The 24,110-nt window shown below is 53.7% G+C and overlaps 1 protein-coding gene across 4 annotated transcripts in view; it reads left to right on the forward strand.

Moving 5' to 3' along the window:
• Positions 1 to 2,937: 2,937 nt before the first annotated feature.
• The window catches only part of LETM1 (leucine zipper and EF-hand containing transmembrane protein 1), a 30,731-nt gene continuing 9,558 nt past the window's right edge, over positions 2,938 to 24,110 (forward strand). The window contains exons 1-6 of one of the 4 annotated variants that reach the window (XM_060107043.1): positions 2,938 to 3,231; positions 7,160 to 7,220; positions 13,310 to 13,721; positions 17,513 to 17,656; positions 18,331 to 18,468; positions 19,128 to 19,331. In XM_060107043.1, the coding sequence (XP_059963026.1) occupies positions 3,153 to 3,231; positions 7,160 to 7,220; positions 13,310 to 13,721; positions 17,513 to 17,656; positions 18,331 to 18,468; positions 19,128 to 19,331 (1,038 nt within the window). In that variant the 5' untranslated portion in view covers positions 2,938 to 3,152. Of the gene's footprint in view, positions 3,232 to 7,159; positions 7,221 to 13,309; positions 13,722 to 17,512; positions 17,657 to 18,330; positions 18,469 to 19,127; positions 19,332 to 24,110 lie in introns of those variants that run through there. The other 3 variants (XM_060107033.1, XM_060107023.1, XM_060107051.1) reach the window with 3 other exon arrangements.

Consider the following 24,110-nt stretch of genomic DNA (forward strand, 5'->3'; position numbering starts at 1 on the left):
ATTGAAGTAACATTAATTTTAATTTTAAAACTTTTAATTTTAAAGGTTTGCAAAAAGATTTTTCAGTAAACCCAGGGCTCCACTATGAAGAGGCAAAGAGAGGGTGGGTGTTGCTGTGAGGAACCAGTAGGCGCAACCTTGGTCCATGGACCCCATCCTTGGGTTCTCAAGACTCAAATGCATGTCCCTCCCATATCCAGCCCACAGCCACCATCTTGCTTGATCAGGGTGCTCCATGCACCAATGTGGTTGAAGCTGCTGGGGGAAGGCACGCCTCTCCCCGTGGTGCTCAAAGGCACCTGGCCCCTCTCCTCAAGGACCCTGCCCTCCAGCCTCACCTCAGGCTCTTCTCCTGGGCTCACACCCTACCCCTTGCCTCGGCCCACAGGTTCAAGCCACACTCACCACCCCTGTTGTAAGCATCCCTCTCTGGCCAGCTCACTTGCTCTGGTACCCACTCCAAACTCCCTTCAGGCCAAGCAGGCCCCACAGGCTGATAATCCTGCCACCTTCCACTGTCCCAAGCCGCCTCCACCTTCTCCCCCTTCCCCTCCTCCCCCGTTTGAGCTTCCTGATCAAGCCTTATATAAGCCACTCTATTGCACACACACCTTGACCCCACTGTCCCTTTCTTCCTTCATCACACCTCTGGGCCAAACCCCAACATGGTCCAATCCAGTTCTGCTTGCCCTGCATCTAGGTGTGGCTGGAGCACAGCACACAGCCCTGCCCAGGCCTCCTCTGGTACCCTAACCCCTAACCTGATTCCCTAAACTGATCTATAATCTGAACCCCCTAATCGGGTCCCTAATTTCATCCCTAACCTTACGTGATCTCTAACCTGACTCCTTAACCTGATTCCTAACCTGATTCTCTAACCTCCCTAACTGGGGCATTTGTGCTGCCTGGACATCCCACCTTGTTTCTCTCGACTCTGTCACTTGTGTAAATGCGCAGCGACTATAGAAGTTTATGTACAGTATGTGGGGAGCACAGGGAAGAGGAAAAGGGAGCCCCCCAAAAAGAGAGGGAAAAGAAAAGGCAGAAAGAGTTCATAATTTTAAAACAAACTCGCTTCACCATGATTCTGCCTTCTTGTACTGCGTTCCTCTTGCATGAAGGGACGCAGGGCAGGACGAGGGCACACCCTCGCTTTGAGGGTGTGCGTGGCAAGCCAGCAGGATGCCAGATTTCTACTCGTTTCTTTATACTTATTTTTATAGACCTGAATGGCTACAGCGAGCATATGTTCTTCTGATAACCAGGAAACCCAATAAAGTTATTGATTGTTGAAAAATGAATTTCTCTAAAACTCCACCCTGCCTAGGTTGCCCAGAAGCCCCAGACACAGCACCCTCACCGCTCTACAAAGACCCGATTTTTGGTTTCTCCTTCCCACCCCACCTGGCTGGGCCAGGGGTGAGTCACCCAAGGGCAGTGAGCAGTGTTGCTTATTCAAAGTCCTGCAAACAGACGGACACTCATGCCCACTGGTCCGTCACTGCCTCCTGCTCTGCCCTGTCTCGGGCCAGCTGGAACCCTGAAGTATTATCAGGGACCAGCTTTGATCCTCGGGCCCCCTGTAGGGCCTCCCTCTCTGCCTCTGGACAGCTTTGGGACAGAGCCCCCAGGAGCTCAGGGCTAATGTCAGTTACTAGTACTAAGACCAGCATACTCCTACACTTTGGGCATTAAAAGTCCCGTCCTGTCCAACCCTGAGCGCCTGTTGGCCCTGGCTCAGGCCTAGCCCAAGGACTGTCCTTCCTTGTGACCCCCCCTTCCCCTCCCTCTCCCGAGGCACGGGTAGGAGCCTGGTTTTATGGTTTGTTGGCAGTGGGGGCCTGGGTTTCAGGCATCTGTGAGCTTAGATTAGCCCTGCATTCTAAGTCTAGAGCGCTCACTGTCCAGGGCCAATACAGGCACTTCATGTCATCTTTAAAGTGCCCTGCACTGACTGGCGCCACCTGAGGCGGGGACTCTAGGCCTATCCCGGTCCAGCACCTGGCAGTCTGGTTCAGGGAGGTTCAGGAAAACCACCGCAGGCAGGCTACTTCCTCCAGACAGTGAGGGCTTAGTACTGCGGGAGACTCCTAGGGAGACTGCCATCCAAGCAGCCCCTGAAGACGGGCGCCTGCTGCGATCAGGAGTTCCACACTCCTGCACCGCACAACACAGATGCGCACTGAGTGTGCACTGCAGGACCTCGCCAAGCAGTGCCCTGGGGTCACATCCGCGAACAAGACAGGCAGAGGGCGCGAGAAGGACTGCAAAGCACTTCCAGGAGGAGCAGGGCAAAGGCCGGGGGGTGGGAAGTAGGGTGGGGAGTCCCGGGGAAGGATTGAGGTGCAGGCAGGTGGGCGTGACCTGCTGGGGAGGCGACCACGGGGCCCCAAGAGCCGCCGAGCCCCACATTCCCCCAGCCTGCTTTCCCTGCGTCACCTCATCGACCCTCCACGACCAACTGACCGCATTTAGGGAAGGGGAAGGTGGGGCCCAAAGGTCACGGCTGCCGGGTCTTTCCCGTCCGGGAGCAGATGCTCGAGCGGTCAGCGGCACTGGGGGCGCCGCCCGGGGGCCCTCGGTGTTGCGAGCGGCGGCCCGGGGCGGAGGCCGACCGGGGGCTCGGCCAGAGAGGCCCGGCCGCCGACGCCCCTCAGCCCCCGGCGGGGACGGTCCCCAAACGTCCCGGAGGTATCTGCCGCCAGTCGGTGCGGGGCTCGGTCCCGCCGCATGCTAAGCCTCACGCAGCCGCCGCCTCCCGGACGCGGCAGGGCCCAGCACGCATGCACCACCGACTCCCCGAGTCCCTGCGGCCGGCACGCGGGGCCGAGAGTCGAGCCGCGACCCAGAATGCAGCGCGCTCCAGGGGCAGCCGCCCGGGGCACGCCGGGACGGGCAGTCCGCGGCGGCGCGGGCCCGCCCCTCACCTGGCCGGCGCCGGGCGCCCTAAGGGTCCAATGGGAGCGGCGGCCAGGCCGCCCCGCCCCGCGCCACCGGATGTCGGCCCCGGGACATGGCCACCGCCGGTGCCGGTTCCTTGAGCTGAGCAGCCAACCGACGTTCTCATCCTTCCGCGGGCGGGCGGAGGCGCCGCGGCCGCCGCGGGGGAGGAGCAGCAGCATCAGAAGGCCGGCGGCCGCCGCGCAGGGCACATGGCGTCCATTTTACTGAGGAGTTGCCGTGGCCGGGGGCCCGCCCGCCTCCCACCGCCCCGCGCCGCCACTGCGAGGGGTAAGCGGCCGGCTCTCGGCCGACGACGCGGGCCCGGGGCCGGGGCCGTGTTGGGCGGACCGGGGAGGGTCTCGGAGCCGGTCCCCCGCCACACCCAGGTCCGGGCGACTCCCCGCTGGGTGGATCGCGGCACTCGGACCGAGCCCGGAGCCGGGGTCACGCCGGGAGGGGCCTTGCGCGGCCTTGCCCGTCCACCCCGCCCTGGCCGGCCAGTCGCCGGGGGTGGGGAGCGCCCGGGCCGTGGGTTCCCGCGGGGACCGCGTGTGACTCATTTGCGCCGTGACCTTAGTCGCCCTGCCGCCGGTCGCTGCTTCGGGAGCGGGGTTGGGAAAGTTTTGAAGGGAGCGCGCTGACAGCCAGCCCTGGGAAGGTGTCGGCGCTCCTCTCGTGGTTAAGCCCCGTGGACCTGGAGCCCACTTGCGAGGACACTCTTGCCCTCGGGCCACGTTTGGGGCTCTAGAGATGGCGGGGGGCACGGCGAGGTCTGGCACACACTGGCGAGCAGGCCCTGCCGGCTTGCAGGACGGACGACCCTGGGACCGATACCTTTATGGTGTTACGGGCGTCGTGCAGGGTCCCCAGGCCTTATCGCGTGGCCCCAGGCAGGTCCCGCTGTACCTGGAGCCTCAGTGACCCTAGCTGTGACACGGAGATCACACATAACGCGGAGCTCTTAGGGGCCCGCATGTAGGGTGCCTGCAGTGACCCTCACTCCATGTCTCTTTAAGTTAACCTTTCTGAGTTTGTGGCTTGTTATTTGTCCTATGAGATTGAGGTTGTCAAATAGAATTATGTATTTCAAGGTGTTCACAGTTTGTAAAGGCACCCTGGAAAACACGGTTCTTGTCATTTTTTAACAATAATGGTTGATTAGCTGCTTAGACTTTTGGAGCCAGGAGAAGGGCATGAAACAGCAAGCACTCCTGTGTGAACGATAGTCTGGGTGCCCAGTCCAACTTTTAGTCCTTCCCTCTGCTGTCAGGGCTCTCTATATCTCTTGCCTCTTAAGTATGGTGATAAAAATACTTTGGCCACACACGTTTCTTTTTTTTAATATATATATATTTTTAAATTTGGGTCTTCGTTGCTGCGCGGGCTTTCTCTAGTTGCAGCTAGCGGGGGCTACTCTTCGTTGATGTGCGCAGGCTTCTCACTGCGGTGGCTTCTCTTGTTGCGGAGCACGGGCTCTAGGCGCGCGGGCTTCAGTAGTTGTGGCACGTGGGCTCGGTAGTTGTGGCTCGCAGGCTCTAGAGCACAGGCTCAGTAGTTGTGGCACACGGACTTAGTTGCTCCGCGGCATGTGGGATCTTCCCGGACCAGGCTCGAACCCATGTCCTCTGCATTAGCAGGCGGATTCTTAACCACTGAGCCACCAGGGAAGTGCCGCCACACAGGTTTCTGTAGCATGTTTACAGTTTAAAAATCAGCTGAATTTGTTTTGTGGTTGTATCATTCTAGGAACACAGGTGTGTCCCGTAGTTAGCACTGTTCTTTATACAGACACTAAGGGGCTGAGTGTTGGTCAGATGGCTGATTTGCTGTAGGACCTACAGGGCATCCAGAGCCTGCAAGACCCAGGGCTGGACCGTGGGGAGCTAGTCCCTGAACCCTTGGAAATGATGCTCCCAGCTCGGTGTGGCAGCCCTTTTCTGGAGAGCATTTCCCCCATTATTAACATCTTACATCAATTTGGGTCATTGTCATAATCAGTAAACCAATGTTAATACATTGTTATTAACCGAGGTCCGCAGTGTATTCAGATTTCACTTATTCTGCACATACTTTATTCTAATCTCCTTTTTTTGTCCCAGGACCCCATCCAGAACACCCCATTACATTTAGTCACCATTTCTTTTTGGTCTCTTGGCTGTGACAGTTTCTCAGACTCTCCTTGACAGTTTTGAGGAAGACTGGTCAGATATACTGTAGGATGCCCATCTATTGGGATTTGTCTGATGTTTCTGTCATGGTTAGACTGGGGTTAAGGGTTTTGAGGAGGAAGACCCCAGAGGTGAAGTGTGTCCTTCTCATCACATCTGTCAAGGGTGCCTGCAGATGTAAGACCATGGCTGTGCTGACCTTGATCACTGGGCTAAGGTGATGTCTTCTCCAGAGTTAGTTCCTGCCCTACTCACACTGTACTCTTTGGGAGGAAGTTGCTATGTGTGGCACGGACTTGGGAGTGGGCTGGGACTAGTAGAGGTGGGCTGACCAGATTTGCCAAGGACTGGGTGTGAGAGCAGAGGGCCCGGCCTCTGGCCATTATTGAAACAAGGGAGCACTGGGGAGGAGCAGGCTGGGGGAGCTGGGAGTTCTTGGAGCTGTTTGAGTGCGAGGTGCCCATCGGACTTCTGGGTCTCGTGTATCCACAGGTGTTCAGGTACGGAGTGCCTAGGGAGGATCTGGAGGTGGGGCAGGGAGGATCCTGCCTGGAGCAGCTTAGGGAGGAGAACCCAGAGAGGCTGGTGTCCTGGAAGCCAGGTTAAGAAAGGTATGGGATAGGAGGAAATAAGTTTGGTTTCTTTTGCCCCATCCTGGGTTCCTGGCAGAGCTCCTAAAACCCTAGGAATTTCTTGAATGATAAGAATATCTTTTGTTATTCATAATGAGTCCCTTTCCCACACCCCAGAGTTTATGCTAATGAGGTACCTGTGGTTAGAGGATTGGACCTTCCAGACCCACACCCAAACTCCAGGGAGGGGAGGGGGTCTGGAGATGGAGTTCAGTTGCCAGTGGCCAAGGATGTAATCAATCATGCCTAGGCAGTGAAGATAGGAACTCTTGAACAGGGAGGCTTGGGGAGCTTTTGGGTTGGTGGCACATGCCAGTCAATGGGGACAGAAGCTCCTGTGCCCAAGGACTCTCCCAGACCTTGCACTATATACTTTTCCATCTGGCGGTTCATCTGTATCCTTTATAATAAACTGCAGTAGTGAATTGAGTTGCTTCCCTAAGTTCTGTGGGCCATTTTAGCAAATTATCAAAACTGAGAGGGTCATGGATACCCCGAATTTGTAGTTGGCAGGAGTGTGGGTAGCCTGGGGACCCCACTTGCAACTGGTGTTTGAAGTGGGGGGCAGTCTGTGGGCCCAGGACTAACTCTGGGGAGTTAGGGTAGCAGTGAGTTGTAGGAGACCCAGCTGGTGTCAGAGTTCAGGGTGGTTGTCGGGAAAGAGACACAGAAGGGCCTTGGGAGGAGGGGGTGGCACACCCACCACCTTCTGTGCCGGGGCGGGGGGCGGGCAGAGCCTGGAGCCCACCCCCGGGTTTGCTCTGCAGGCCTTCAGAGTGGGAGGGCATGGGAAGGGGCCGGCAGGGCGGCGTGTGGGGGGCAGGCAGGCCAGGGGGCTCTGGGCACTGCGGCAGCTGGTCTGGTTGCCACGGGGCCCATTTCTGAGTTAAGGTCTCGAGGTGGGGGCCTTCTGTTGGGGGAACAAGGAAGGCAGATCTGCCTCAGCTGGAGGAAGGGCTTGAGAACTAGCGTTAGAGAAAGCATCAAAAGCGCATGAAAATCCTGAAAACGTGCCGCGCACTCCTCAGTACTGTTTATCCAAGAACTGGTTCACTCTTGGCGTCAGTCGTCCTGGCAGTTCTCACGGCCCCCACCGCTCGTGTGGGCAGGGGGCGTGTTGGGACATTTGGACGGGGCCCTGGCTTGCTCTGTGTGCTGGGGATCACGTGCGCCCTGCGTCTGCCCGCCACAGGCAGCTGGGGCTGGTGGGGGGTGGTCCCAGCTGGGGAGGCCTGAAGGGCCGCCAGGGCCTGGGCCCCCAGGTGAGGTGCATGGGCCCAGGGACTGCCTCCAAGACACCGTGTTCCAGCTGGGGCAGAGCCTTCACTCAGCTTCCGGAGACTTAGCCTACAGAAGATGGTGCCAGTGTGAAGCTCCTGGTTTGAGGCTGACTTTTTTTTTATGTTTTCATCGCAGGTCGTGCGGGAGATCGTGCCTGCCTCAGTTGTGCCAGCACCGCGGGGTTGATGAGCTTCGTGTAAGTAGATAAACGTCACCCTCTGCCTGTTTGAAGGTGGGGGCTTGAAAGTGCTCAAGTGACGTGCAACTCTCGGTTTGGGGAGGTGGTAGAGCCTACGTTCCTGCTCTTTGTTCTTTTAAACCTGTATCTTTTCATCTTGAAATAACGTAACCACATACATTAGTGAATATTGGGAAAATAAACACTCGTAATCCCAGTACCTGTTACAGAAATTATTAGCCTTTTGGTGTATTTTATTCTGGTCTTTTTTCCTTAAGTATCTGTTTTTTGAAACATGCAGTGGTGATCACAGTCTGCATACAGTATTGAGTCTTTTCCACACTCACACAGCTGCCATTTCCAGTGGCTTTTCGTGTGAACACACAGACAAACCCTCCCTTGCACTGTGCTCGGTCCTTCAGAGAAGACCATGTGGATCGATCGCTGGCCACGAGGCTTGCCCTGCTGGTCCTGGGGACATATCTGGAGTGTGGTGGGAGGTCTGTGGTACTGCTGAGAGGCTGGAGGGCTTCCTGGAGGGAGTGGCACCCACACTCCCCTGTCCACTGTCACCCATGGACTTGAGCTTCGCGCGGGGCTGCTGTACTCTCCTCGCCAGCCGTCATCCCTGCCCACGCCCCTGAGCTTAGTCTCCTGACGCCCTCACCTGTGTGGTGGGGCACCCAGACTGCTGTCGGCACCGGGTCCATGTCCACCTGCCCCGGGTACCTGGAGTGGAGCTCGTGCCTCTCGACACGCCCAGTCCTTCCTGTGTGAGAGTGTTGGACCCTTACGACCCCTTGTCCATAGAGCTGTGGGCTCTTCGGATTTTCTTATTCATTTGAGATTGTTGATTTGTTGCCTCATCTTGGCTATGAAACTTTTCTGGAGGATGCTACCTGGGACAGATTTAATTCCCTAAAACAAACAGTACACAAGCTGTACATGAAAACTGGATTGCTGTTAAAGCAAAAGTGTGTGTAAGCGTATTTCCAGTTTTCTGGCTCTTATACAGTCCTAAAATGAGTAGCTGGACCCAGCCTTTCCACCCATGAGCAGGTGTCTTCGTGGAGGGGAATGGGCACGTGGGCAGTGTTTGGCGGGGACACAACAAAGTATTTTCAAAAGCCCCTCCCAGCAGCAGCCTCTGCAGGGCCCCCACCTGCTGCCAGAGTGCTCCCAGCCAGCTCTGGGCTTTGATTTTAATTAGGTTCCTCTTCTGATAGTCACCAGACTTTGTCGCCACAAAACCTCTTTTTGTGACGTGGAATCATTAATGTATGAGTGTAGAACATCTTTACTCTTGCTGAAGTGTGCTTTTCTGGATTTTAGAGTTCTAAGTGAACTCTAATCGGCGGCTGGCGTTTCAGGGGCTTGGGGCCCAGCAGGTGGCTGGAAACGGGTGACCAGTGACCTGGGGGTGCGGTCATGGTTGCCGTGAAGGATATGGTCCCACAGGGTCAGCTGTCAGGGTTTTTCAGGAGAAGCTGGAAGTCTGGGTCTTGGTGTGAAGTCTCTGGTTTTAAAGTACTGAGCGCTAAGGCAGGTTAGTTCTGCTGTGTGCCCTGGCTCTTCGGGTGGTGGGGCGGCGCCACGCGTGGGTCAGTGACACCGGCGCTTGCAGGGCTGGCGTGCCTGCCTCTCCTGCAGGGGACAGTCTGCACCTGTCACTTGTCAGGGGCCAGGCCTCCCCTGCCTCCTTTCTCCACAGTCCTTCTAGACCAACTTTTGTTTTTTTTTTGTTTTTTTTTTTTTGCGGTACGCGGGCCTCTCACCGTTGTGGCCTCTCCCATTGCGGAGCACAGGCTCCGGACGCGCAGGCCCAGCGGCCACGGCTCACGGGCCCAGCCGCTCCGCGGCACGCGGGATCCTCCCAGACCGGGGCACGAACCCGTGTCCCCTGCATCGGCAGGCGGGCCCTCAACCACTGCGCCACCCGGGAAGCCCTAGACCAACTTTTGAATTATTTCCATTCTAGAATGGTCTTTTGGGGATTGTAACTGGAATGTCGTTAAACCCATAACATCATTGTGGAATATTAACTTTTAAAATCACATGTGGTCTTTCCACCTGTAAGTTGTTTTCCCTCTTTCGGAAAAGGGTCTGTTGTGTTCCTTATGCAGGCCACGTGCATGGCCTTTAAGACAGTTCTCAGATGCGCTGTACTTGGTGGGGTTGAGGGGGCTCACTCTTCATTATCTTTTCTAAGTGATTGTTGGCGGCATGGAAGTTACTGATTTGAGTAGTTTCTCATGCCTGGCCACTTCACACAGCTCTGTTGATTGTTTTAGCTCGCAAGGTAGCAAAGTTTTAGTTAATTGGCTGCCTAGTGCACAGTAGTGATTTTTTGTCTCTTCCTTCCCAGTGCGTTTGCTTCAGTTTTTCAGTTTTTTTTCACCTCAGTAGCCAGCTCTGTTATCAGAGAGCTATAGTCATTCACGCATTATCACGACAGCAAAAAACAGAGACTCTAGCGTTTTCTAAGTTCACAGTGTTTAGAAAGTTAAACACTTTGTTTAGAAAGTGAGATAGTGAGAACTGTAAAGCTGTCATCCTGAACTCACACACTTCAGATTAGGAATTATAGACGAGAGTTGAAGTCTTATGTCAGTCTCAGCATCCAGGAAATTTTATTTTTTATTTTGATCGCACAGTATAAGAAATCTTGAGTCACACAGATAAGTAGTTGTAAGTGGTACTCATTTGTATTAGTTTTTTTTAACAGTCATTTTGCAATCTCAGGGTTTTTTAAATATATAAATTTATTTATTTAAGTTTTGGCTGCGTTGGGTCTTTGTTGCTGCACTAGGGCTTTCTCTAGTGGCGAGCAGGGGCTACTTGTGCAGCGCGCGGGCTTCTCATTGTAGTGGCTTCTCTTGTGGAGCACAGGCTCTAGGCGCGCGGGCTTCAGTAGTTGTGGTGTGCGGGCTTCAGTAGTTGCAGCGCACTGGCTCAGTGGTTGTGGCGCACGGGCTTAGTTGCCCCACAGCATGTGGGATCCTCCCGGACCAGAGATTGAACCCCTGTCCCCTGCACCGGCAGGCAGACTCTCAACCACCGCGCCCTCAACCACCGCGCCACGAGGGAAGCCCTGCAATCTCAGTCTTAATTGAAACAGTCCAGACCCCTGAAGGGTGAGTGGGGGAGAGTTTCTGATCCAAGATAACATCGTGGACATTGTCTAGCTGCTCTCGCCTCCCTTATCATAGAAACAAAGGCAGAGAGGAAGCACCCACAACTTGAATGAGCCGTCGGACCGTAAAACAGCAGGCAGTTCTGAGACCCTGCAAGCGCCGAACCCCATTCAGTGGGAAAACCTGAGCTAATGAGCTGCTTCTGTTTTTAAGTCTCCCTTAGCGGGAGCGTGTGGCTCATTGCGGAAATACTGAGCTGCTGGTGACGGGTGCTGCCCTCACAGGGATGTTCTATGGCCCCGAGGGCTCCAGGTCCCAGCTGAGGGGCATGTTGTCCTGCAGGCAATCATGGGGTCCCCTCTTCTCTCTGGGCACCTGCACTTCTGGAACACCCTCTGGGTCACAGTGCCTGTTGCACCATCCCGCCTTCCCTTTCCTGTTTGCCCTGAGGAGCTGAGGGGCACGTGGAGGGTCGGCGTCCTCCCTGGCCCAGGCTCGGGCTGCTGTCTTGGCATGCTGTCCCCCTGGGAAAGGGACGTTCCCACATGTTGTCAGGTGAGGGGGGCAGGCACTTCCAGGATGCTGATGCCTGGGCTCTGGTGGGTCAGGGCAGAGCAGGAGCTGCTTTCTCGAAGATGCCATCTGTCCCAGCTCCCCAAGGAAAGGCAACAGTGCCCACATTAGTTTTGTTTTGATGGAAATTTTTTAATAATTATGCAATTTTGTGCTTTTTGAATATAGCTAAATCTCTCTGGCTAGATCGTTAATAATCTCTCTAACATGCGTGAAGACAGCCAGATTTTGGGGCCCTGATGGCCCTCGCTGGATGCGTCCCACATTTCTCTGCTTGGTCTGTTTTCATGGGTCTCTGTCCTTGCCTCTTGGCTGCCCCTCGTGACTGACATCACACCTCGAGGAAGCCACTTGCTTCCTTGGTAACTGAGTTGGAAAACTGGATAATTAAGCTTGATGAAGACAGGAGGTGTGGGTGTGATCATCTCCCTCTTTGAGAGGTGAGACTGAGACACAGAGAGTAATGGCTGAGCCAACGGTGCTGCCGTGCCCTGGGCAAGGCTGTTCCCCAGCCTCTAGGACTCAGGACAGGGCAGGTTCAAGGGACCCGCCTTTCCTGGCTTAGGTGTTGACTGCGGGGCCCAGGGGCTCGGGACAGAAGAGAGGCTGGCGGGGGGTGCCATCTGCCAGCTATCTCCGCCCATACAGGCCAGAGCCAAGGTGCGCCATCCCTGCTTGTCCTTCAGTGTTCCCCGTGCATAAAAGGAGCAGCTAGGGCTTCCCTGGTGGCGCAGTGGTTGAGAGTCCGCCTGCCGATGCAGGGGACACGGGTTCGTGCCCCGGTCCAGGATGATCCCACATGCCACGGAGCGGCTGGGCCCGTAAGCCATGGCCACTGAGCCTGCATGTCCAGAGCCTGTGCTCTGCAGCGGGAGAGGCCACAACAGTGAGAGGCCCGCCTACCGCAAAAAAAAAGAAAAAAAAGGAGCAGCTAAACTAGACATTTCCCAGCTTTCTTCCAGCCCTGGCTGGTGGCTTCTCAACTGCTTTAATGGGGCTTGCTGTGCCCCAGGCACTGTTCTGGGTACTTCCTGTGTATTAGCCCGCACACATCCACTAGGGATGCTCTTGAAGCAGAGAGGTTGCTTGTCCAAGGTCACGCAGCAGTCAGTGGTGGAGCTGGAGTTTGACCTGGGATGGTCTGCTCAGAGCTCGGGTCCTTGCTGCTGGCAGCAGGCCAGGTGCGCAGGGATGACTGGACAGGTGGGAAGAAGCTGGGGTGTGTCAGTGATAAACAGCCTCTCAAGTGAGCGGGCCTTTGGCCACCCAGTGGTGGATTCGTGCGTGAGCAGGGAGAGGTTTCTGAAGGGACACGTGAGATGAGAAGATTGTGAAACACGGAAGGAGAATTGTGTGGGTAAATTGTTCCAGTGTTGGGTTGTAAATGGCCTTCCATCACGTGTTGCCATTGGAAGGGGACCTCTTCGTCGTGCCCAGACCTTGGGCTGTGCCAGGTCTAGTGGGCACCGAGAGCTGGGGAGGGCCGGGTCCAGGCTGCAGAAACTCAGGCTGCAGCGAGTGGCCCTCCTCGAGCGGCTGTCCTGCAGGCAGACACCGAGGACACAGCTGCCTGGGGCCCAGAAGAGCAGACTGGCCTTCTGTGGCGGCCGGGGGTCTGGGCAGCCCTGTAGGCCTGCTATGGTGCCGACGGAGAGGGCTCTGAGGTTCCCACTTCCAGAAGCCCCTGGCAGCTTCCCGCTGTGGTGTGGAGGCGGCTCCCCACTGGGCCTCATGGAGCCCATGGTCCAGTGGGAGATGGCCCGCGTGTGAGGATTTGAGAGGGGTGGGCACCAGGGTAGCCCTGCAGGTCAGGGGGCCCAAGGAAGCCCAGGGCGGAGCCAGCACCTGTGGGGTGTCCAGGCAGGCATGGCTGCAGAGGCTCTGGGCCTGGGGTCTGCCGCTGCGCATGGGCAAGGAGGCCAGTGCGGGAGCCGAGTGAGCCGCAGGGGGAGGAGAGGGAGGCCTGGGCTTTGGGCTGTACTCACCAGGTTTGTGTCCTTTTGCACAAAGGCCTTCGGTCAGCTGATGCACAGATCCGGGTCACCGTTGATTGGAACATCCTCCCTGGTTTTCATGACTGACTTGTTCAGGAACCGCAGGTCTTTGTAGAAAGTCATCTGCTAGGGGAGAGGGCTGGCCTGGGAGACCCACCCAGAGGTTGGGTCTGTCTTGTCTGGAGGTCAAGCCTTTGCCGGTTGTTTGTGTCTGACCTGCTCCTTTGAGGCCGTGGGGACTGGCTCCCCTGAGTGTGTTTCTCCGGAGTCAGGAAGGGGCAGGAAGTCTGTCCTACACGCTGGGACGTTGGGTGTGAGGTTTTGATCCAGCTGTGGTCTGTGCTGCTGCTGGGAGGTCATGGCAAGGCTGGCCCCTCACCACTGGCTTCTTTTTTCCCTCTTAAAGGAAACTTCCGTTTGGCGGCTGCAGTCCCATCCGCCCCGTGTACCTTTCCTTGCGAGGCGATCCCCTCGGCTGCTGGACTCTGAGGCCCAAGCACACGTGCGTGGTGGTCGCAGGGCCGAGGCTCCTTCCTGTGCGCTGCTGGCACTCGTCGCCCCCGCTGGGCGATGACTCTGTGGTGGAGAAGTCCCTCCGGTCCCTAAAGGACAAGAACAAGAAGCTGGAGGAAGGAGGCCCCGTGTACAGCCCCCCCGCAGAGGCGGCCGTGAGAAAGCCCTTGGGGCAGCGGGTCCTGGATGAGCTGAAGCATTACTACCACGGCTTCCGCCTGCTCTGGATCGATGCCAAGATCGCAGCGCGCATGCTCTGGCGCATCCTGCACGGCCACAGCCTGACCCGCCGAGAGCGCAGGCAGGTAATGGGCGTGTGCCCTGCTGGGGTCCCCTGTCAGTCGCTTTAACTGTCTAAAGTCACAGCAAGAGATTGTCCCGCAGTAGCTTTAGTTCTCACCTGAGTCAGCTGAACGTTTCTTTCAGACGCCTCAGGGTTCCTGATTTTCCACTGGGACAGTGTGTGGCTGACGCAGCTCTGTAGAGGAGGTGCAGCCGTAACCACGTTGGTGGGCTCCCCGGGGCTCTGCCTGAAGTGTGCTCACGGCTCCTCCTTTGGAGTTTGTGGGGGTTTTTTGTTTGTTTGTTTTTTAATAAACTTATTTATTTATTTTTGGCTGCGTTGGGTCACCGTTGCTGCATGCAGGCTTTCTCTAGTTGCGGCGAGCGGGGGCTACTCTTCGTCGCGGTGCGCGGGCTTCTCATTGCGGTGGCTTCTCTTGTTGTGGAGCACGGGCTCTAGGCGTGTGGGATTCAGTAGTTGTGGCTCGCAGGCTCAGTAGTTGTGGCTTACAGACTCTAGAGCGCAGGCTCGGTAGTTTTGGCGCACGGGCTTAGTTGCTCCATGGCATGTGGGATCTTCCCGGACTGGGGCTCGAACTCATGTCCCCTGCACTGACAGGCAGATTCTTAACCACTGCGCCACCAGGGAAGTCCTCCTTTGGAGCTTTAATTGCTTGCTTAAGGTATAGCATGTTGAAGGATTGACACCCGCACCATATAAGTGATTCTTTTAGAATGATTAAACTGTTAATCCATCCTTTTATGCCAAGTGCATTGTTGAAAGTTACCCCACAGTTTCTTTGAGTTGTCACAGACAAAGCTGTTGTTTCGTGACTTAGTTTCTGCCTTTGTTAAATTGCTCTCATCAGATCCTTGATCCTTCATGCTGTCAAACCTTCTGCTCCCTTGCAGTCTGGGGACCTGGCCTAGCAGCAGTGACACCCCAGTAGCAATGAGCACCCCTGACTCCCAGCCATGGGCATCTAACCACCCCCATGAAGAGGAACCGGGGCTGTTTGGAAGCATAACTGATCCAGGGCTGGGTCAGCAGTGGTACTAGAATAACCTGTGTCAGAAAATAAGAAAAGGCTGGAAAATAAACAATGGGGGTGCTTCTGGGGATGGCCAGTGGGGGATAAAATGGGACTTTTTCCATTTCCCTCAGCAATAGTGTGTGGCTTCATGTTTTTTATGGTATTGTAAATGGAATTTTTTCATTGTGGTAAAATACACAACCTAAAATTTACCCTTTTTAAGCATTCTAAGTATATAGGCTGTGGCATTAAGTACATTCACACTGTGGTAAAGTTGGTACCACCATCTGTCTCCAGAACTCTTCATCTCTTGTCATCTTCCTAAGCTGAAACTGCACCTGTTAAATAGCAGCTCCCCACGCCTTGGCCCCCAGCCCCCGGCATCCATCATCTACTCTCTGTTTCTCTTAATCTGAACCCTTCAGGGACCTCATATCAGTGGAATCACACAGGATCTGTCCTTTGTGACTGGCTGGTTTCACTGAGCAGAATGTCCTCAAGGTTCACCTTCGCCATAGCAGGTGTCAGAATCTCCTTCCTGTTTAAGGCTGAATGATATTCCATTGTGTGTATGGACCACAGTTTGTTTATCCATCATCCATATCCATGGACACTTGGGTTGCTTCCACATTCTGTCTGTTGTAGGTAAATAGAATTTTAAAACTTTCATTTTCCATTTGTTTATTGCTTGTATATAGAAATACAGTTGATTTTTATATATTGATCTTGTATCTTGCTGACTTACCAAACTCAGTTATTAGTTCTAGTATCTTTTTTGTAAATTCCATCAGACTTTGTATCAGGAACAAATTTTGGATTTTGTCAAGTGCTTTTTCTGCATCTATTTTTTTTACTATTTATTTTTAATTTTTTTGAATTATAGTTGATTTATGATATTGCATTAAAGTGTACAGCAAAGTCATTCAATTATATATATATTTTTCAGATTATTTTTCATGATACAGGTTATTATAAGATATTGAATATAGTTTGCTGTGCTATACAGTAAATTCTTGTTGTTTACCTTTTCTGTGTCTATTTAGATGGTCGTATGGTTTTTTCTTTTTCTAGTTTTATTAACTAAATGGTTGATATTGTCAGATTAAATAAAAAAGCAAGACTGAACTCTACAAGTAACACATCTAAATGTAAAGACACAAATAGGTTAAAAGTAAAAGAATGGAGAAAGGTAAGTGGTGCTAACACTAGTCCAGGAAAGCCAACGTTAATATCAGACAAAGTCGATGTTAGAGCCAGGATTACCAGGGCAGAAGAGGTCACTCATGGTGACGAGAGGGTCAGGTTGCCAAGAGGACACGATATTCCTAGACATTTATACAGTGGTAACAGAAGCTGGACGCTGGCTCTGTGTGTGGAAAATTTACAGAAAAAGCAAATTTGTAGAAACAAATCAAATCCCTGTTTGCCTAGACCCCAGAGTGGAAATGGAGGTTAACTGCAGATGGACACAGTGGGACTTTTTGTCATGATGAAAATGTTCTAAAACTGGATTTTAGAGATGGTTTCAGTCTATAAATTTACCAAAATTTATTGAATTAATACTTACAGTGAGTGAATGTTATGGTACGTAAATTAAACCTCGATAGAACTGCTAAAAATAATTTAATGGAGGAATGTCAAAAAACATAGGCACCAACTTGAAGGGTCATATCTGGGATCATTTGAGCATAAAAATATAAATGATAATGAATTATAAACAAATGAAAAACATGGGAATCCTTGAGTCCATTTTGATAATAAATAGAAGAATGAAGGTGCAAAGTGAGGTTGATAAATGGGAAGATGGGCTTGAGTTAGGAAATTGCTGTTTTGTGACCATCAGAGTAGAGGCTGGTTTGGGGGGAACTGTGATGAGTGTGCCTAGGGAGAGAGATGGGTGTTTATTTGCGTACTCTCAGGGCGTTCCCTCACCAGTGGAGAGAACACCCTGTCCAGGTGATCACAGTGACCACTGTCACAGGGTAGGTGACGCCTGACCCCCGGGGAGGGCAGCCATCATGGAAAGTGGTGCTCCAGCCAGAAACGAGGCCCTTAGTAGAAATGACATCACTCCTCCAAAGACAGTCTCGTCAGTCACGGTGGAAACACAGCTGGTGATGCGGGGAGTGTAGTCTTGGCTGCTGTGCACCCAGGCAGTTCCGAGTGGAAGGAGCATGTGCTAAGTAGGCACTGGTGCAGGGGGCAGGTGAGCTTCTGGAGACCTGGCAGTGATTGTCCACTGTTCTCAGGGATTGTCGATTATTTCAAGTCGCAAATTTCTTTAATGTCTTCATCAGTGGTTTGTTTACATCAGTGAGGCACTTGGATTTTTTCCCTGATCGTTGCTGTGTTACATAGTCCTAAATCTAACCGATTGTGTCAGGGAACACAAGAGAAGTGCCCCGCCAACAGTCGGCTCTCCTTTCCACAGAGCGTCTGGAGTGCGTGGTGTGGCCGCAGCCTTCCCCGGAGGCCCTCGCTGCTGCCAGCAGTGGCCAGTCCTCCGTCTGTCAGTCTTGTCCAGCTGTCTGCCAGGCCGGTGGGCACCTGGCAAATGCCCTGGGCGGCGGCTCACTGGCAGCATCCAGTGATGGGTGCCACTGCACGCAGGGAGGTAGCTTCCACCCAGCTTTTCTGAAGGCTGTTGTCACCTTGTGGTTTGGCCTCAGGGTGCCTCCAGAGCCCTGTCTGCTCCCTGCGAGGCGCCTGCTGTTGCTCCTGCGGACGACTGTGCAAGAAATGCTCCCCAGTCACCCTCTGGTCCCTCCACCCCTTTCCAGTTCCTCCGGATCTGTGCCGACCTCTTCCGCCTGGTGCCCTTCCTGGTCTTCGTGGTGGTGCCCTTCATGGAGTTCCTGCTTCCTGTTGCCGTAAAGCTCTTCCCCAACATGTTACCGTCCACGTTCGAGACCCAGTCCATCAAGGTGACCGGCTCGTTTTGACCCAGTTTGAAAGCAGTTACAAGGCTGCATTGTTTTATGACTGGCATTTCAGATGTTAGATGTTTTTAAATTTTATGTTTTCTTCATAATTCAGTCATGTTGTGCTATGATTATTTAATAGATGCTGGTTTCAGGTTTGCTTCTCTTTAAAATGTGTCTTAAATTCTAGTTTTTCTAGACCAGTGTTCCTTGAGCCACAGGTCGAGACCCATTCGTGGGGGATGAGACGGGTCTAGGGCAGGGTTGGCAGACTTACAGCCCACGGGCCATGCCAGCCCTGCCCATTTTAGTCAGTAAGGCCTTCTGGGGACATGCATGCCTGTCGTGTATGTATTGTCTTGTGGCCTTCGCGTTTCACATGGCTCAGCCCACAGGGCCTAAAAGCTTTACAGGCCAGCTCTTTATGGAGTTTGCTGGCCCTTTCTCTGGCGGGGGTCGGGGGAGGGTCACACAAATTTTTTTAAATTGTGAAATAGAAAGTTTCCGAACACAGAGCTCATGGGTGGAGGAAGCACTGTTCAGGAGGCATCTGGCGGCGCTGGGTTGGGTGTACATGTACTTCGTGCTGGGGCTCGAAGCAGCTGCCGGACCAGCGCCGTCCAGGAAGCTGTGTGGGGTGGGAGCCCAGGAGTGCAGTGCCCTCTCTGACTTCGCAGGAAGAGAGGCTGAAGAAGCAGCTGCGGGTCAAGTTGGAACTGGCCAAGTTTCTTCAGGACACCATCGAGGAGATGGCCTTGAAGAACAAGGCAGCCAAGGGGAATGCCACCAAAGACTTCTCTGTGTTTTTCCAGAAGGTGCTGTGATGCATCGTCCGTTGAGGCCTTGCCCTGTTGGCCCCCAGTGCTGGTTAGCACCTCGGGGCTGCCCACCTTATCTGGGGAGCGTGCCTTGTCTCCTTTCTTCCCTCCTTTTTACTGTGCACGATGGGGGCGGGGCTCCTGGAGGTCAAGCCTGCTGTTCCGAGAACGTGAACTTACGTTCACAAGCCCTGGCCTGGGTCTCCAGACTTTGCAGCAGCCGTGGGGGAAGTAGAGTTTGCAGGAACCTAAGACCCCACGGTTGTGACCAGCAGGGGGCTGGGCTGGGAAGGAGGGGCAGACTGCCCCATAGCCACGTCCACGGTGCGGGAGGAAGGCAAGGCTGCCCGCCAGCCCAGCATGGAGAGGCCCCGGCCTCCTCCTGGCCAGCCGCCTCGGCTCCGCTGGCATAGCAGACAAGGTCCAGGGACCGGATACCATCCCCTGCACGGACGCCTCGCTCACAGGAGCCCAGCCAGGCAGCGCTCAGGGCTTTGGGTCACAGGGCCACTCCTGGTAGGAGATGTGAGCGGAGCTGAGGGAGGGTGTGGGTGACCCCTTCTGCTTTGTTTCCTGACTTGAGGCGTGTGACCCGAGGCCATGGGGGTGTAGGGGACACAGCCCACCCGTGGTGACCCTTACCATGGCTCCCGCAGATCCGAGAGACGGGTGAGAGACCCAGCAATGAGGAAATCATGCGGTTTTCCAAACTGTTTGAGGACGAGCTGACCCTGGACAACCTCACGCGCCTGCAGCTGGTGGCGCTGTGCAAGCTGCTGGAGCTGCAGTCCATGGGCACCAACAACTTCCTGCGCTTCCAGCTCACCATGAGGCTGCGCTCCATCAAGGCCGACGACAAGGTGAGTGCCCACAGCCTGCTCGGGGCTCGTCTTTGTCTCCTGGGGTGAGTGCTGGGATCGCGCGGTTTCCAGCGCCGTGACAGCACACCTTCCCGTGGTGGGACATAGTCGCTGAAAAGGTGGAGTTTAAAGACAGCCTAATGTTTCATTATATGAACGTGTCCTAGTTTATTAACCGTCACTTTAGCTAATCTGCTACCCTAAAGAACCCTCTAATAAATACCTATTAACATGAATTTTGCCCTAGATCTTTGATAGGTCCTATAAAAATAGTGACCTAGAATTGCGGCTCCTGAGTAAAAAGGGCAGGAGGCCAAAAGCAAGTCCTGGCCCGTGACCAGATTGCTCTGGAGCTGTGCCGCCTGCCTGCCCCCATGCAGTGTGCACCCTGAGTGTGTGTGTCTCAAGAAGTCACGAAGTGTCCCTCGTTCTCCCTAGTGACGCTTCTTGCCTTGAAGTCTGTGGCGTCTGGTCTGCTGATAGCTGAGCCAGCTTGCCTCTGGGCTGATCTTCCCACTTGTTCCTTACAGGCTTCCTGAATCCTCTCGGCCTTGTGTTTTCTACTGTTTTAATCTGCTCTGACGACCCTCTGTCTTATGGTTGGAGTATTTAGTCCGTACCCTTTCCTGTTTGTCCTGTGTGTTTTATGTTCCACTTAGTCTCCTTTCTTACCTTCTTTTGGATTAATCACATGTTTACTCTTCCATCCCCTCTCCATTAGCTTGCTCCTTATTTATTGTTTTAGCAGTTTCTCTAGAGTTTACAACGAGCTTCCTCGACACACAGGAGTCTAATGGGAGTGAGTGCTTTTCCTGCCATGCGCCAGGTCCCAGCTGCACTCGCCGTCCCCCGCCTCTGCGTTGCACGCGCTTTTGCTCCTGAGTTGATGTGTGTGCACAGCGTATTTACCCTCCTGACCCCCTTCCTTCCTTCCTGCATTTCCACCCAGACTGTTTCCTCCACTTGAGGAGTCCCCTCAGTTCCTGTTTGTATGGATTTGTCTGTATTAACCTTCCATTCTGCAGGGTATTGCTAGGTATAGGACTCCAGGCTTACAGTTCTCTTTTCTACATTTAAAGATGCCATTGAGTGCATGTCAGCCGGCAGGCCTATTATTGTTCCTTTGAAGGTGTCCATCTTTCTCTGGCAGCATCCGAGATGTTTGGATTTTGTTACATCTTGTTTGGATTTTAGCAGCTACACAGTAACGTCTCTAGGCGTGTCTGTGTCTGTGCTTATCCTATTTCCTGGTTGTGGTGCTTCCATCATTTCATTAAATACCACCCCCCACCCCCCGACATGGTTTATGTTCCCCTTAGACCGCTCACGGTCCCTGCATCACATATGCTCTTCCTGTATTTTACATCCTTTTGTACATGTGGTTTACTTATCCTCTCTTCTTGGTCTGATCACTCTTAAACCCATCCTCCAAGATTTTCGTCTGCAGGTAAAACTGTCTCTCTTGTTCTCCAGAAGCAGATCATCACTGCATTTTGTAAGGATGAAGAGAAGTTGTCTCTCTGCTCTGCTGGAGAATTTGCAGTGCGGCTGCCCCTCCTCGGGAGAGGCAGCATGAAGGCAGGAGGCCTGGGTTGTGTCCTGGCCACTCACTAGCTTTGTGACCTTGAACAAGTCACCTCACTTCAGTGCTTCAGATTCCTATGAGGTGGGGCGGTGGCCAGATCTCTGCTGTTGAGAAGGTCGAGGGGGCATACTTTCCCCGGACGTTAAATGGTAAAAAACATACATAAGAAGAATCTGAAAAGTGGGGAGAAGCCTCTGGGACCCCAGGAATGACACAGGAGGTCTTTGTGCCTCATAGATCCAGCCATGGGGCTGAAGAAGCCAGAATTGCCAACAAGGACAGACTTTAGAATCCCATCCTATGGTCAAAGGAAAGGAACGGGGCCACCTAGCAGGATAGAAGACTTAAGAGAGTGACAGCTCTGCTCCAGCCAGACGCCACAGGAAACAGTGTCTCCCCAGCCCGACCCTCCCCGGACTCCCCCCGCTACACACACACACAGTGGCGGTGGGGCTGGGACCGCCACCCTCAGGCTGTAGCAGCTGGGATGGTATGGGGAAGGCCCCGAGGAGCTGGCTCATTCATCCCTGGCCACCTGCCCCCTGTGGTGTCAGTAGAGACCAGCAGGGGGCCTGGCCTCCACCTGCACCTGACAGTTCCAAGACACTCTCCATACTTCCCTGCTGGAGTGGTGTCAGGAGGGGCCAGTAAGAGGTTCTCCTGCCCCTCCCAGCCAGGGAGGCATGCGGAGCCTAGCGGGGAGGCCAGACTCCACCCACCCCTCCCAGTAGACTCAGAAGTACCTCTCCCCCAGGCCTCAGTGGAGGCCAGATCTCACCTGTTCCAAAACGTACCCGGGATGTAATTTACAGTGACTGAGTGATGTCCCAGAGAGCTCAGGGCCGTTGGAAGGAACCTGTGCTCACACTTCCCCAGAAAAGGGGACCAGGAAGTGAGGGGAGGGAGGAATCGAGACTCAGCCTTCATCACTGGTGCAGCGGGAGTGGTCAGCTGGAGACGTTTTTGACTGGGCAGGATGTGAAGCAGAGGTCAGAGTTTGTGGTTGGAGGATTTGAAATATGATTTTAGCACGCCCAGGAAAGCCAGGCTGCAGGGGAGATGTAAACAACTTTGTCCGTTAGTTTGGATCAGTAGATGCCAGATTGTCAATTACACAACCTGTAAATGTTGGGTAGTACACCCCCATGCCAGAGCACTGTCAAGAGGAAGCCAGTTAGGATAGAAGATTGAAGTGAGCTCCAGAATCTCATAGCATAATACCCAGAACGTCCAGCTTCAATTGAAAATCACTCCTCACGCTGAGAACCAGGAGGACCCCAAAGTGAATGAAAAAAAGACAAGCAGTGGGTGCCAGTGCCGAGAGGACCGAGAAAATGGATCCTTCTGACCATTGGCCACTTCCCAGATTCAGTAAAAGGCAAACATCTGCAGATTTAAGAAACTGAGCGAACCTCAGGACAAACACAAAGAAGTCCACACAAAGACACATAGTCAAATGAACAAACCTGAAGGACAAAGAAATGATTTTGACGGACTTCCCTGGTGGCGCAGTGGTTAAGAATCTGCCTGCCAGTGCAGGGGACACAGGTTCGGTCCCTGGTCCGGGAGGATCCCACATGGCGCAGAGCAGCTAAGCCCGTGCACCACAACTACTGAAGCCCTCGCGCCTAGAGCCCATGTTCCATAACAAAAGAAGCCACTGCAGTGAGAAGCCCACACACCGCAACGAAGAGCAGCCCCCGCTCGCAGCAACTAGAGAAAGCCCGTGTACAGCAATGAAGGCCCAACGCAGCCAAAGATAAAAATAAATAAATTTATTTTTTAAAAAAGAAATAATTTTGAAAACAATGAGAGAGAATGTCATCTTACCTGCAGGAAAAACAATTCAAATGACAGTGCATTTCTCATCAGAAACCATGGAGGCCAGAAGGAACTGGAAAGTATTTTTCGTGTGCTGAAAAAAAAGAACTCTGTCAATTCAATCCTAGATTCAGCAAAAATAAAAATTAAAGATAAAAACGAGGGAGAACTCAAGACATTCTCAGATGAAGGAAAACTACGACAATTTGTCACCAGCAGAGCTGCCCTAGAGGAACCTTGGGGTGTTAGGAAGAAAGAACACGACAAGCACAAGGCTTTGCTTCTGCTCGTGTGTCTTCTAAGTAAAGTGAGATGGTGGAGGCAAAAATGGGGCACTGTGTGATGTGGCTCTGTGTCAGTAGGTGACATTAGGACGAGCTCGACAAGTGGGGGAGGATGAAGGGGGGAGGCCACCACGTTCCCTCCATGATGAGGTAGGTGTGTCATGTGATACCAGAGCAGCCCCTGAAGATGGACGCAGAGATGTGCTCAGAAGCGCAGGAGAGAAGTGCAGATGGGATCCACGTGCCCCACGGGAAGATGGGGAAAGGAAACAAACAACCCAGATGTCCTTCACGGGGTGAACAGTAAAACCAGGACGTTTGTACCATGCAGTGTACTCACTAAGGAAAAGGAGTGGGTCATTACTACACACACTGCGTGGATCCTCAAGGAGTGCCAAAAGGCTACGCGCTGTGCAGTCCCATCCTTGTAACGCTCTTCAAGTGACAGAATCACAGGGATGAAGAGCAGATTGGTGGTTGGTTCCCAGGGGTCACAAGAGGGTGGGAGTGTCTGTGAAAGGGCGTCGTGAGGTCCTTGTGGGGACAGAGGTGTCTTCTGCCTGGACTGGCTCGGCATCGCATCCTGGCGGTGGTTTGATACTGCACATTGCAAGGTGTTAGCCACAGGGAGGAGCCGTGCGGCTGCACGTCCATCTACGGTTGTCCCAGAGTGGACGCAGGTAGCGGTCGTGTCCTCCTCGCAGGGTCACTGGGGGGTTTAAATGGGGGGAGCAGGTGGCACTGTTGCCATTTGTTCCTCCTCTCCCCTCGTCCCTGCACAGTGCAGGACGGGAGAAGCGTGGAGTTCAGGCAGCAGGGCTGCTCCCTGGGCAGAGAGCGGGCCCTGAGTGGGTGTCTTCGCATCTAGGGGTGGGTCCCACGGGTGGGTCCCATGGGTCCCACCCTCTGTCAGACGGTCTGATCACTGCAAACCTGGAATCGGGGCCTTGGTAGTGGGGGTTTATCTTGTGTTTGGCAAAGCATAGTAGGAAGGTGGTTTCTTTCTTTTTTATATAAATGTATTTATTTTATTTATGTATTTTTGGCTGCATTGGGTCTTCATTGCTGCACGCGGACCCTCTCTATTTG

This window comes from Mesoplodon densirostris, chromosome 1 (genome assembly GCF_025265405.1).
Source record: "Mesoplodon densirostris isolate mMesDen1 chromosome 1, mMesDen1 primary haplotype, whole genome shotgun sequence".
NCBI lineage: Eukaryota > Metazoa > Chordata > Mammalia > Artiodactyla > Ziphiidae > Mesoplodon > Mesoplodon densirostris.